At 43.5% G+C, this 12,191-nt stretch overlaps 1 protein-coding gene across 1 annotated transcript in view; it reads left to right on the forward strand.

Annotated features, from left to right (window-relative positions):
• Nucleotides 1-12,191, forward strand: part of gse1b (Gse1 coiled-coil protein b) — a 209,900-nt gene that overhangs the window by 171,359 nt on the left and 26,350 nt on the right. Inside the window, exons 3-4 of the mRNA XM_015038632.1 lie at nucleotides 1,808-2,005; nucleotides 10,358-10,566. Of these exons, the coding sequence (XP_014894118.1) occupies nucleotides 1,808-2,005; nucleotides 10,358-10,566 (407 nt within the window). The remainder of the gene's footprint in view (nucleotides 1-1,807; nucleotides 2,006-10,357; nucleotides 10,567-12,191) is intronic.

Raw genomic sequence — 12,191 nt, forward strand, 5'->3', positions numbered from 1 at the left:
TGTGTGTGTGTGAGTGTGTGTCCAAAAACTCGCAAGGTGCTGAGCTTCTGCTCTCTTCTCAGGAGGGAACCTGATCTTTTTATAGCCCTCTCAACCCCTGGGGTAAACCCAGATATAACTCCTACTAATCGAATTGTGCTGTTGATAAACCTGCAGCCCACTTTTTATTCTCTTATGAATGTTGCTGGTGAATGATGATTCACCACTTTTTTTGGGGGGTGGGGGGGTTCTTGAGTGATTCCCAGTATATGTGATTTGATAATACTTCTGGCTTGCTCAACCTGATCTTGTCTGAACTTACATTGTCCTCTGAGCCACCCCTATTTGTGTGTGTGTGCGCTTGTTTTGCCTGAGCACGTAGGGCTATCAGGCTCCGCTCTGGCATTTAGGGATTCCACTGACAGAGAGGCTTTCAGCATGGTTCATTTTACAAAGACACACACACTGACACACAGCATATATGTACAGGAAGAGAAGGGATAGCTCTGCTGACACTGTCACAACCCTCTGTCTTCTGTAAAACTTGGTCTTTTTTCAGATTTACTAACATTTTTTCTTTTGACAAGTTCAAAATAATTAAATAATTTAAAAAAATTTGAATACATCGTTTAATTTCTTGAATTTGTTTTTAAATATTTGTCTTTTATATGCACACGTTGGATCAGTTTCCCTACAGACCTTGTTATTATACTGGAAGGTATTCTCCATTATACCATTACTGTAGTTTTAATGAGATGTAAGAGAAAGTGCCCAGGAATTTCCTCTTGGTGTTTATCGATATCCCCTTCCCCCACCTGTTGCTGCATATTCCACTTAAGCTGTCTGAAGAAGGCAGTTATATATTTTTCTTATCTCTTATCAGAAACTGGTACCTGACTGATCAGTCACATTGAAAACATTTGATAGGGTCAGGAATAAATGCTTTGATGCGAAAATGTTGAAAATCTGTTTACCTTTTCTGGTGAATTTAAAACTAATGCCTCTAAAAATTAATCTGCAGCACATCTTTTTTGTTTTTATATTCCTTAGTAAAAGAATATCCGAGTTACTCAGAACCCGCATGCCAGACCTTAAAGAAGCCTTGAAATCGATATCAGCCAGAGCAAGCCTCCTCGACACAGTTTTCTTTATCACACTTGCAGATAAGAGGAATGAGGCTGTTAAAAAATGACAAATAAAACTACGTGGAAACTTAAAGAGTTCCATCATTAACTTAACATTTTAATCACAAGCTTCAATCTTTCTGTTAGTGTCATGATACCATAAAACCTCAATATTTCTACTCAGACTTTTTTCCTAAATCATTTTTGTTGTGGAGATCCGCTGCTTCTGGGTGTGAATTTTCTCACATTTACGGCTGCGAGAGAGAAAGTCAGGTTGGCATGGAGCATGCTCGATAGCGCAAACTGTGACAGCAGGCCTCTGGCGGCCATGCGTGCATACTACTGAGGGTTTTCTTTCTAAGCAAAAGAAGAGCGACATGCCCTTCTAACCTTCCACCTCTGACCGTAGGACGTACGACCCTGAATCCCCATCCTCTCCAGCTGTCACAGACACCCACCATCACAATCTGCCTTGCCTGGCTCTGTAGCGAAGGAAACAGCCAAATGCCTTTCACTTCTCGCTCATGTTTATCTGTATTATTCCTCTAATATTAATTTCCATGGAAGCTATTTTTGTCTGCGAAGTAGCTTTTGTTTAACTTGAGAAAGAAAGTTATTGATTTTTAAAAAATATTATTATTATTGTTTAGTTGTGCACATAATTAATACTTCCCGCCCTCCTTTCTTTCTGTCTGCATTTTTAGGCATGAGCCATGAGCCAAAGTCACCATCATTAGGAATGATCTCAACGGCGACCCGTACAACGGCGACGGTCAGCCCCCTCACCCCGTCACCTCTGAACGGCTCCATCGTAGCAAATGGAAGCCCAGCTGCCCAGTCATCCCACTCTGGATTCGCCGCAGCCCTCCGTAAACTGGCAAAACAGGCAGAAGAACCTCGAGGTAAAGCTGAAACCTGGTGCGACTGCAGTCCATTCCTGCCTTGGATGTTTGAAGTTATTTCAGGAGGGGAAAATAAAAGATTTCCTTTATTGAGAATGTACCGCTAATATGAATCATATGGTATCCTTTCTTTATTAAATTTGATGTTGTCCTTGGAGATATGTGGTATGATGAGGAGCCACTCCAACTGACCCATTTAATTTGCTGTGCGCGAGTCCATACACTTGGATGCACTTGTCACTGTGTCTCTTGACTCTTCAGTTCATTGTCATAAGAGACAGTTTGTCAGAAAAAGGCAAATTTCCCATCTAATAGTTCTATAAATAGGAAACACTAGGTATAGATGAGATTTCCATGCATCCCTTTTGGATTCACCTATCAGACAAAGCATTGAGATTAAAGGTTTTGAAAAAGTTGCTGATGAAACCAAATTTTTCCGTCATCCCGTTCTTGCAGCTTAATGTTATTTTTTAAAAAGATTCCAGAGAAAGTTCTGGCCATACCCTTAGGCACCGCTTGGAGGAAGTCCATCAAAACTAAGAACTCTCTCCAGTATCAGGCTATAAACCATTAACAATGTGCCTTTGAACAGTTGGAACCATATTATGCATTTTAGGGATGCAGAAACATTGGATATTCAGTTGGATTTAAAACCTCTACATCTTCTGAAAAGTCTGTGATTGTAATAAGAAATTACAATCGGCTAGAAAACGTCTGAGCAGTTCATCATTCAAAGAATTGTGGAAATATTTTAGGTGCCTTCTGAAAAGGAAAATCTTTGCTCCATTTGCCTTGGCACTAAATAAGCTGTGCTACACCATCATTCCCGACTTTGTTGCCGCTCCTAAATCAGAAGGACCCCTCCCAGTTTGAAGTCCCTGGACATTTTGCTCCCCAACCCACAGAGGTCTGGGACCCAGAACCTCTAAGAAGATTTATTAGCTCCATAGAGCCAGCTTCTCCTTACCTCCCTCTCTGTCTTTCAGTCCGTTATCTGTCCTCACTGCTTTAGCCTTGTATGTCAAATACAAAAATTCACCTAGAAAATTCAGTCTTGCGCTGTACTTTTATAAAGAACCCATTTCTTTTCATTCAAAATGTTCCATCTTAGTTCTATTGCATGCCCCTGTTTTTTGCACTAATGACTTTAATATTTTGTTTTACACTATGTGAGGTGTGCACAGCGCTATTGGTAATTCAAAATTGACTGAAGAAAGAGCTGCCTTTTTCCCTTTGTTGAATCAGGAGCAGATGTAGCTCATTTTTACTAAAAGCACATTGCCTTTGTTATCTCTGAGGACTACACAGCCTGGTTGGAGTAGGTAGTGAGGTGTCAGTGAGTCAGCTGTCGGGCATACAGCAAGGTGCAACTGCCTGTGTAGGATGCTTTGTGTTTCCAGGGTGGGCAGAGAGTCATATGGCTCCTGAGCTCAAGTCATTTTTCTGTCTACAGTCTGTATTTATAGCTAACACACACCCAAACACCCCCACATGTATAAACAGTTGTCTTTGCAATGGTATAAGCTTTGTGATTTCTTTGCATGCTGCAGCCTGCTATCCTTTCATTACCTTTTGACTCAGCCTCCTCTTCTCTTTCCCACCCTGTGGTGTTTGCTTTCAGGGGCAATATATGTATGAGAGATGTCATGACTCACGTTCTAAGGCTTTAAGGAATTAGCTTAGTTTGAGCACTGGTATCGCAGCGACCAGCCACTGAACTGATTTAAGACCCGGAGCATGGCTGCTGTTTATATACACACCCCCACGCACACACGTGCGTACACGCACACGCACACAGTCGCATACATCGTCACTTGTCTGAGGAAAGCATAATGAATAGCTCTGTGTTTTGAGAGCTGTGTTGAAGAGGGGAGGTGATGGATAATGAGTATCGGAGCAGCATAAAGGACACTCTCATCCAGCGTACGCTCACATGTGTAAGCAAATCCGCGCAGACGCAGCCAGCACGCTGCCTCAGAAAAGCAGACCTCCTGATATCTGATTAATTAAGCCGATCTGGGTTTAATCATCTCGGTTGTTTCTTCTCCGCTCTCTGCTTAGAGACACACAAACACGGAAAGAGTTTTACAGCTGGAGAGAAAATGAAGCGAGGGGGAATAAAGGTATTCAGGGTAGATGGAATGAACCGAACTGGCTAGATAAAAGGATTAGGAAGTAATTAGTAGATTTGTGAAAACCAGAAGTGTCGGTTATAAAGCGTGTGTGTGTCTGTGCGTGTGTGTTGGAGTGCATGTGTGTGGCCAGAGGCTTCCCTTGTTTCTGGGAGCTCAGAGCATGCTGGGACAGTGGGGCAGTGTGTCGCTGACCTCTCCATCTGGAGCCTGCCTGGAGCTTGCACTGCCTTGCTGTGCTCAGTGTGTGTGTGTGTGTGTGTGTGTGTGTGTTTGTCTCAAAGGCAGAAACCCTTCAGGCTGTTACTGTCCCTGAAACACTCACAAACCAGCTCTTTTCCTTTACCTTCCCTCTGTCTTTCTATGCACCCTTCTCATGAGTAGGATCACAAATGAGGCATTATTTATCTGGATGTACAGTTTGTGCAGTCAGCAGAAGCCACTATGTATTGCTGCTCTTATTTCCACCCGCCATCTTGTACCGTCTTCCCTTCTCTCACTGGCACAGCAACACACATACTGTCTTCATGTGTGTGCGTGTACTTGTGTGTGTGTGTGTGTGTGTGTGTGTATGCATGCTCTCCCCTCCCCCCCCAACTCAGTGATGCAGATTACAGGCTTTGTGTTGTGTTGTCAGTGCATGTCCAAGACTGTAGTAGCAGGTGTGTGCAGCGTTTGCGTGTGTTTGTGTGTGTTGCGAGTGCACGTGTTGAGGCTTGTGCTGGTTGGGGTGGCATATGGATGCAGGGCTGGCTGGGCACTGCTATGCACACCAGGTGTGAAATGGACTGTTTAATTAAGTGCTGATGTTGTTGTAATGCATGCTGGGAGGGAGGAGTGTGGAGGTGAGTGTGAGGAGGGTGTGTTGGCGGAGGGGGTGGAGGCAAGCAGCCACTTCTTGGCATGATGAGACGTACGCCTGCCCGGCTGTTTCGACAGAGGTGATGGTGGTGGCAGCCGCGGGTTGGGAGGGGTTGGGCAACATTAAAGCCCTTTTTGTGTGTTTCTCTTTAGATCCTATCGAGGGACAGGAGAGTCGGTGTGTGTGAATGAAAGGACCCACTGAAGACTCCGGGCAGCTTTTTTTTTTGTACAGGGTCACTGGTTAATGTAAAATGTATTGGCTGTGCAGGGACACTTGGCCGCTGCGTCTGACCACAGATTGCTTGGTTTGTTTATTGCTTCTGCTCCCTGATTGTGTGTGTGTGCATGTGGATCAGCTTGAGCAATCAAGTGAGGAGGCTCTCGGAGAGAATGGGGTCTGGTAATAGAGGAGACGATGGAGAAAGGAGCTTCACATTAATCATATAGAGCTAGGTACTGAGACAGGATTCTCCTTTTATCTCTTTTGTTCCTTTTTCCTTCCGTCTCTTACTGCTCTGTCCCTTCTCTCCCTGTAACCCCCCTCCAGACCCCATCATCACACAACATGCACCCCTCCGTATCAAGGAAGTGACAGTCCCGTTAATGAAGTGCAGGTTGAGAGCTGATGAGCCCGTTTTAGACTCTAGGGATGAAAGCCTTTGCTCCATTCCTCCTCTTCCAGCTCCCTGCAGGCCCAGCATGTGTGGCCATCTTCCCTCTATAGATAGAAGGGGAGGAGCATATGGCAGTGATGAGACCATGCTGATGTCAGTCACATGTCTTGCATGCAGGATTTTTGCCTATCACGTGGTAGCGCGATGAGAGGGAGAGGCACTGGGAAGAGGAGGGCTGATAATGGTCCACAAGGAAATCTTAAGAGGATGGCAAAGACTTGAGGAGTGATGAGAAGTGTGTGGAAGGATGGAAGCAGAAGGTTGAAGAAAGAAAGAAACTTACAAAATCTTCACTTTTTCATATTTTATACATAAATCACAAGCATTAATGTATTTATTGGACTTTTATTTTAAACATGAAACGAAGTCTTTTGCAAATGAAATTCTGATCTGTGGACCTTTCTATAATTTTATCTTGGTATAAATAGAGCTGATAAGTGAAGTCCTGACAGTTTTTTTTTGTTGGCTATCAGAAACATAAGATAAACACAGAGGACCACAGTTGGTCAAGATCACCCTCACCCTTAACACATACAGAAAATATGAATATAGCATAAGCTAGGTGGAAAAGGAGAGAATTATTCAGAGGAACAGTATAGACTCTGGAAGGACACTCTGCAGAGATCCATGGCTCAGACAGAATATGTTGACTGGACAACTATTAAAGATGGATTCCACAAATCTGGCCACTAGGGATGAGTAGAAAGATAACTTTGTGCACTGTTAAAAAATAAAGTGGAAAAGGTATCAACATACTTCGGTGATGCTTCTTTTTAGCAGAAATAGAAAAGCTGGAATTGGTAGACCAGTAGATAACATCCATCTGACTGAACTTGAGCTGTTTTGCTAAGTAAAATGAGCAATAATTTCAGTCTCTAGATCTACAGTACTGGTAGAGACCCTTGCAGCACTAATTGGAGCAAAATTTAGATTTCAGACTGCATTAAATCAGGGAACTGAACACATACGTGATTATATTTGTGATCTTTATCTGTAAAGTAATCTTTAAACCATTTGTCCTCATCCTTTCACATCAACGCGGTTCACAAGTATATTAAGCTCCAATAAAATTACACTTCTGACTGTTAAGTGACAAAATGTGACAGTTCAAGATGTGTGGATCCTTTTGGTAAGGCTCTGTCTGCAAATTAATGCTGTAATGGAACCAGTTTAACAAAAATCTCAATGAATAGTAATTTATTGCATATACATATTTTTTTTTTTAATTGAGCTTTAAGGCTGACAGATCTTCGTCTGGTTGGCAAGCTCCGTGTCTGAACAGAAGGGAAATGAAGTAGGGGGTATGAAGAGGTGGTGTGTAGGGGTGCTGTTCAAAAGGAGGAGGTGGAAACGATAAAAGAATAATAGCTGTTGGTGTGTTTGTGTTTTTCCTCTCAGTGTATAATGCGTCTGCCCATTGAGGAAGGACGCTTTGAAGTGTACGCAGATTCTCCAAGCTGCAAGAAGAGAATGAAGCTGTTGGTTGAAGGCTCTTGCCTCTTTTATTTCCACCCTTCCCTTACCTGCTCCCTTTCCTGCTCTCAATTATTTAGTCTGCCCTGCCTCTTCTTTGGTCTGTACTGCCTCCACGATGAAGAGGACAAGGAGATGGAGGGGGGCATCAGGCGGCGGTGGGGGTAGATGTAGTGCTGCTCTGTTGCTTAGCAGTAGAGTATCACAGTGATCACCCCCCACCACCTCTCCACCTCTCTCCAGCTCCCCCATCTCTGGCTTTATTTGCTTCCCCATCCTTGTGTATGCATGTTGCGAGTGTGCATGTGTGTGTGATGACTGAATAGGCTGTGACACTAGAGCTGTATTAAGTGTAGCTCTGTTCCCCAGGCTGAGTGGGCTGCTATTGATTGGCCTAGTCTTGTAGGGGAGAGTAATGGCTCTCCGAGGTGAGGTGGGGAGGGGGGGAGGATTAGGCCACTAATTGCTATTGTGCAGACAAGATATGACTGCCCCCATCCCAACCTCATCCACCACTCACACATCTGCACCCCTTATCTCTGCTTTCCTCTCTGGTCTCTCTCTCCCGTCTCTTACCTTTCACCTTTTTTTTTTAAACTAATCACTCCCCATCTCCCATCATTTTTCATTTTCATGTCTCTCCACACATGTCACTACCGTCTCTTCATCACACGTCTTTTTCCATGCTGTCCCCTGCCAGTCCTGCCGCTCCACCACTCACACATAGATTTTTTTTTTTATTTTATTTTATTTTTTTGAAGTTAGAAATCACCTCGATGCTATCATTGATCCCTTCAATAGTAAAATTCTCCCCCCACGTCTTCACGGCACCTACCGTGAAATGACGACGTCTGTTGTTATGGTTATGTTACCATGGAAACCAAAGCAGAGAAGACATTTGGATAGAAGGCAGACCAGAAACCGACCCGGGGTTTCTGCTCCTTACAAATTTAAAATAAGCACACTGTTGCACAAAAACGTGATACCTGCGCGCCAAAGCTCTCATCTCTCATTGTCCTTTCGGCAGCGCCGTCCCACCGAGAGGGTTGTGACCCAGTTTGACTGTGTAATGCTGTACTTCCTCTGAGAGTTGGTGATATACAGCACACTGTGCTGTCATAAGAAGGGGGAGAGAGGCTTGTAGAAGAAGAACAAAGACAGCTTATCAGTAAAAAAAAAAAAAAAAAGCGGGAAGACGGGAACATCAATAAAGGAAGATAGAAGGAACAGTAGAAAGAGGATGTTGTTGGGAGCAACAGAAGGCTACCGGGGCGGAGGTTAAGGTTGTTATGGTTAGGAAGATGAAAGTCTAAACAAAGGCATGTGAACATGGGGACATCATATTGGAGGTTTTGTAGCCAGAGAGAGAGAAAGCGAGATGTGCAGAAAGTGAGGCATGTGACCAGTCCGTGACCTCGCGCTACAGGGTTTCCCTGGAGGGCTTTGTTAATGTGGCACAGCTACTTCACAGCAGAGGAGCTCATTGGACTAGCTTTTCACCACCTGCTGTGCATGTGTATGTATGGAGGGAAGGAGATGGGGGGGCACATATGTGCCTGTAAGCACAGCATATAAATACAGTATTGGTGTTGACATCCATACAGTGTCTTCTCATAGTTTTATGTCCTGCAGATCTTGATCAATTAAACTGAATCAAACATGCCCATCCAACTTGAAAAGAATATAGCATCCCTTGCAAAAGAATATCCCTTAACTTTAGTCAGATTTGGTCAATTTGCAAGCAAAATATTGCATTTAAAATTAGGTTTTACGTCGCACACAAACGATCTCATAATTGTGAAGTGAAAGACAAGGGATACATGCTTTTCAACATTTTTTAAGATAAAACATTTGAACTTTTTGACCTGCATATGTGTTCCAACTACCTTTAGATGTTATTTAATTAGTAAACAGTTAGTCTGTGTTTAATTTTGCCTCTGTATAAATACAGTCATTCTATGAAGGCCTCAGAGGTTTGCTAGAGAACATTTCTGAACTAACATCATTGGGTTAAGTTGTGATAAAGTTAAAGGCAGGTTTTGGTTACAAAACAGTATCCCAAGTTTCGAGCATCTAACAGTTCAATCCATCATGCAGAAATAGAAAGAATATTGTGTAACTGCTAACTCTTCAAGGCTGGGCAAGGATAGCATTAATCAGAACAGCAACCAAGAGGCCCAGGGTGTCTGGAGGATTTCCAGAGATCCACTGTTCTGATGGGAGAATCTCTTGACAGGACAAGTGTTAGTTGTGCACTTTATGGCAGACTTTAAAGAAAAAGACATTGTTGAACAAAAGCTATAGTCTCGTACAAAGTTTGTCATAAATTATGTAGGGCACACAGTATAGAAGAAGATGCTCTGGTCAAATGAGACCAAAGTTTAACTTTTTGGTCGACATTCAAATAATAAAACGGGGTGATCGTAACATCGGTGGATGCTGTTCTTCAGCAGAGAAAAGGAAGCAGTTGAGAGTTGATGGGACATTTGATGACAATTAAAAGAAAAAACAGTTAAGAGGCTTCAAAATATTTGCCACTGGGGTGAAAATGATCATCCAGCTAAACAGTAGACATACAACTAGAGCGGCAATGGAAGAATTTGGATCAAAGCATATTCATGTGTTAAACTAGTGAAATCAGAACCAAAATCCCATTGAGAATTTGTGGGATTTGAAAATTTGAGACTTGGAAATTTTCAAGACTTGAAAATTTCTACTTAGACATTCTCCAGCCAATCTGAGTCACCCTGAGTTATTTTGGAAAGAAGAGTAAACATGTCTGGCTGTAAATGTGCAAAGCTGGTACAGATGTTCCCCAAATGACTTCCTGCTGCAACTGCGGTGAAAGGTGGGTAGGAGGCAGATCTGAAACTGGCCTGGTGAATAGTATTGACTCATTGAGGCTGAATGCATACGCATATCACACGTAAATGATACGCACATTTATATTTTTAAAAACAATTTAAAGCTATGCATCAATTTCCTTCCTCTTCATAATTATTCATCCCGCTGTGTCTGTCTGTCATATAAAGTTCGAACTAAATATGTCATATGGATTTGTTTATGATAAATTTCATGTCAGGGTGCAACTTGTTTCAAGTGTTACATCTGGCTTTTTTTCCCCCTTGTTTTTCTTCTTAGAAAAAAACCCTTCTCAGCAGGTGATATTTTTCTGACTTTATTTGTTTTGTGTTTATTTTTTTCTTCAGCTGCATCCTCCATCAGCAGTGAGTCGTCTCCAGTCTCCTCTCCGGCCACCAACCACAGCTCTCCAGTCAGTACACCCAAGAGAGGTCCTCTTGGTCCAGGACCTGTGCTGGTTCCCCCAGCAGGTCACAGTGTGCCAAACACTCCGCCCGTAGTCACCATAGCTCCTACTAAAACAAGCAACGGCCTGTGGAGGAACGAGGGCCGGCAGGTAAATTAACATTTAAAAAGCCTTTCACGCTGACATTGAGTGTATATGTCCCCCCCCAACCCCCATATTTAGTTGCTGTAGCTTGCTTCAAATGCCTTTTTTCCCTGATTCTTACTGTTGTGTTCAAATCTTCTCATTGTTCATCTTGCCTTCAAGCACAATCTATGCACACCAGATGGACTTTTCAGGCTTCAGTGGATTTTCTTGCAGCATGCAGCTCATGATGTGTCAGTATATACTTGACATATGTGTCTGTGACATAGCTGGCAGGTCTATGAGTGTAGCTCCACCAACTCACTGGCTCCATGCATTAAACAATGGCAGCTGCCACTGGGACAGCGAGGTGACGGCAATAATGGCAGCCAACATCTGTGCCTCTCTGTGCCCACTCCCAGTCCGTCCTCGGATCAGTCTCTCCCTGATCTTGGGGTTAAGACTGGTAGTCCTCCAACATAACCCTCAGCAGTCAAAAGGATCCTCAGCCCCATCAACCCGACGCACGCTCTTAAGTTGCGTCGTGGAAGAGAGAAAGTGGGAGAGCTGCTTGCTTTGATAAGAAGTGGATTATGGATTATGGCTGCACTTTAAGGCTTCTTATCTCAGCTCGGGGCTAATGGTTAAGGCCAAGTGCACGGTCATGAACAGCACTCAACAACATGCGGAAATTCTCTGAGACATTTGGATGATTCCCTGGGGACAGACAGAAGAGGGACAGTTAGCGTTGGGCAAAGAGGTCAGTTAACAGCAATGTGCGGTGTTGTTTGGGCCATTGTCCTCTCCTCTGAATACCCCCACCGAACCTCGCAATCTGCAACCACAGCTTTGTCAAAATGACCCGTCTGCAGTTCAAGGGTCAGCCAGTGCAAGGAGAGGCCGGATAAATGAAGCTGTCCTCGGGGAAAAAAATTCATAATATTTGCCATTCTTGTAACAAAGCAGCTTCACATAGCAGTAGGAAAAAATATATCATCAAAAGCTCCCACCATACCTTAGTGCAGAGGTTCCCAAACTGTGGGGCGCGCCCCCTGGGGGGGGAGTGCACCGTGCCATTGCAGGGGGGGGCGCAGGAAGCCGTCTGGATGGATTAAAAAAAAACAAAAAAAAAAACATGAACGCTGTATGCGGTCGGTTTTTACCTTAGAATGGCCAACTCTCTGTTATTCCTATGTCAATTTGATACAGTAGGAGCTTCCACACTTCCCATATCTGTGTCCTCTGTCACATTTATCAGCAGTTCAAACTGTTTAATCCGTTGTTAACATGTGGTAACTTGTTTTTCCGAGCAAGTTACCACATGAGCGCTAAACTCAACATGAGCGCTACGACGCTCGCGCTGGGTTTAGACCTGTGCGGCAGTGAAGGAGACCTGCTGCTGCTGTGCAGAGCTAAGCAGGTGTGTTAGAATCACGGCAGCAAACCAGCAAAACGCAAAGAACTTTTCACAGTTTTTCCCCCAAACGAACTGACTGAGTTGAGTAAAGCTGTTGGATGCAGGTAATGTTAGCTAAAAGATGACTAGCTAATATCAATACAGAACCTTAAGCTTAACAAGTAGCCTGTAGATACTGATGTTGTTGTCTATGTCAAGCTACGTACATTCATTCTGCCCCTAAAAGAAGTCAATT

The sequence above is a fragment of the Poecilia latipinna genome, unplaced genomic scaffold (assembly GCF_001443285.1).
Source record: "Poecilia latipinna isolate Pla-1442-1.1 unplaced genomic scaffold, P_latipinna-1.0 Scaffold448, whole genome shotgun sequence".
NCBI lineage: Eukaryota > Metazoa > Chordata > Actinopteri > Cyprinodontiformes > Poeciliidae > Poecilia > Poecilia latipinna.